The 1,559-nt window shown below is 37.3% G+C and overlaps 1 protein-coding gene across 6 annotated transcripts in view; it reads right to left on the reverse strand.

Annotated features, from left to right (window-relative positions):
* Window positions 1–219: 219 nt before the first annotated feature.
* LOC125025807 (POU domain, class 6, transcription factor 2-like) overlaps window positions 220–1,559 on the reverse strand; it is a 79,709-nt gene continuing 78,369 nt past the window's right edge. For all 6 annotated transcript variants that reach the window (XM_047614051.1, XM_047614050.1, XM_047614048.1 and 3 more), the window contains 2 exons: window positions 1,508–1,559; window positions 220–689 (listed from right to left, as the gene is read on the reverse strand). The exon at window positions 1,508–1,559 is cut by the window's right edge and continues 85 nt beyond it. In XM_047614051.1, the coding sequence (XP_047470007.1) occupies window positions 523–689; window positions 1,508–1,559 (219 nt within the window). In that variant the 3' untranslated portion in view covers window positions 220–522. The remainder of the gene's footprint in view (window positions 690–1,507) is intronic.

Raw genomic sequence — 1,559 nt, forward strand, 5'->3', positions numbered from 1 at the left:
GGATACATGTATGTATGGATGTATATGTGTGTGTAGGCATGGATACATGTATGTATGGATGTATATGTATGTATGTATGTATGTATGTATGTATGTATGTATGTATGTATGTATGTATGTATGTATGTATGTATGTACATATTCATATAAATATAAAATGCACATACATATTCAAACATATATACATTTATATATGTATATACATAAATATATGTGGGCGTGTGCATGTGCGTGTGCGTGTGTGCGTGAGCTTGTGCGTCTGTGTATGCATATATGTTTATACATATATATATATATATATATATGCATGCTTTATGATCATCAATCATATAATGATGACGATCAATATTTGGCATTGCATTTTTAAGCTTGTTCCCTTTGGTACTTCTACTCCAGAACGTACAAAACATCTGACTTGCAAAGTATTCTATTTTAAATAGAAATATTTCTTATAATTTTATGTTTCTCGCTATCTTTCTGGTTCATTCTTTATCCGCTGATCTTCGTTCATTCCACTGGTCCTTAATTAAGAGTTGGATGGGGTGGAGGGGGTGGGGGCGGCGCCGTGGGGCTGGACTTGGCCATCATGCGAACGGTGTTTTTCAAAGCCTGCCGCTTATTACAAAACCAGATCCTCACCACTTCACGCTCATAGCCTAGCTGCTCAGCAAGAGCTGTGATCTCGGCACCTGTTAAAAGAGAAAAAAAAACCTTTAGTTTTTGTTCATATAATATACTTCCTACTTGTATATTTACATGCAAATACATGCACTCTCCCTCGCTCTCTCACACACACAGACATGTGCACACACACACACACATTAATTACAGCCACAAAAGGAAGAAGAAAAAACGACTAGTGTTTTAGCCTGATTTTCCGAAAATTTGTGTTGACAATCATGTTTAGATCTCATAAACTGATCAACGAAAATCTGTCACTACTATCTTCAGGGTCTGCTAAGCAAAACACGTCGCTCTGCGATTCTAAAGGGTTGGATCATGACAGACTGTCATAGCACTCATACCGACAGCGACATTCATGGAGTCGACAAAACAAGAAAAAAACTTCTCTGTCAGCTCTGTTGAAGCAACATAATCCCTCTTCCATTTTCAAAGCAACACCAAGGATTATATTGTCCCATTTAGCAACAAGTTAACTATGGTTAACTAACTACCCACTATTCTAATTTCCTCACAAGACCAACTACCCTTCCTCTAAAGAGGACATGGCCACCTGCTAAAGCTGAGGTATCCAAATACTCCAATCCACTGGTAATGGAACTATTCCCAAAAACTATAATAACTTTGAAGTGTTATAAAAGACTATTACTGTAACGACGAGTTCATATCATTTATCTTTTCATCCTTTTATTTGTCTAAATACTATATATTCTATTCAACAGAGGTAGTGCAAGAAACTCAGTAGCATACATCAAATATGAGAATGGCATATGCCTAGCTGGACTTTTTGTACGTAATTTTGCTTTAGATTTCCTAGGACACTAACCTGATGGGTGTGTGTTCCGCTCGAAGTGACCGTTAAGAACCTCGAGGGCCTG

This window comes from Penaeus chinensis, chromosome 5 (genome assembly GCF_019202785.1).
Source record: "Penaeus chinensis breed Huanghai No. 1 chromosome 5, ASM1920278v2, whole genome shotgun sequence".
NCBI classification, from domain to species: domain Eukaryota; kingdom Metazoa; phylum Arthropoda; class Malacostraca; order Decapoda; family Penaeidae; genus Penaeus; species Penaeus chinensis.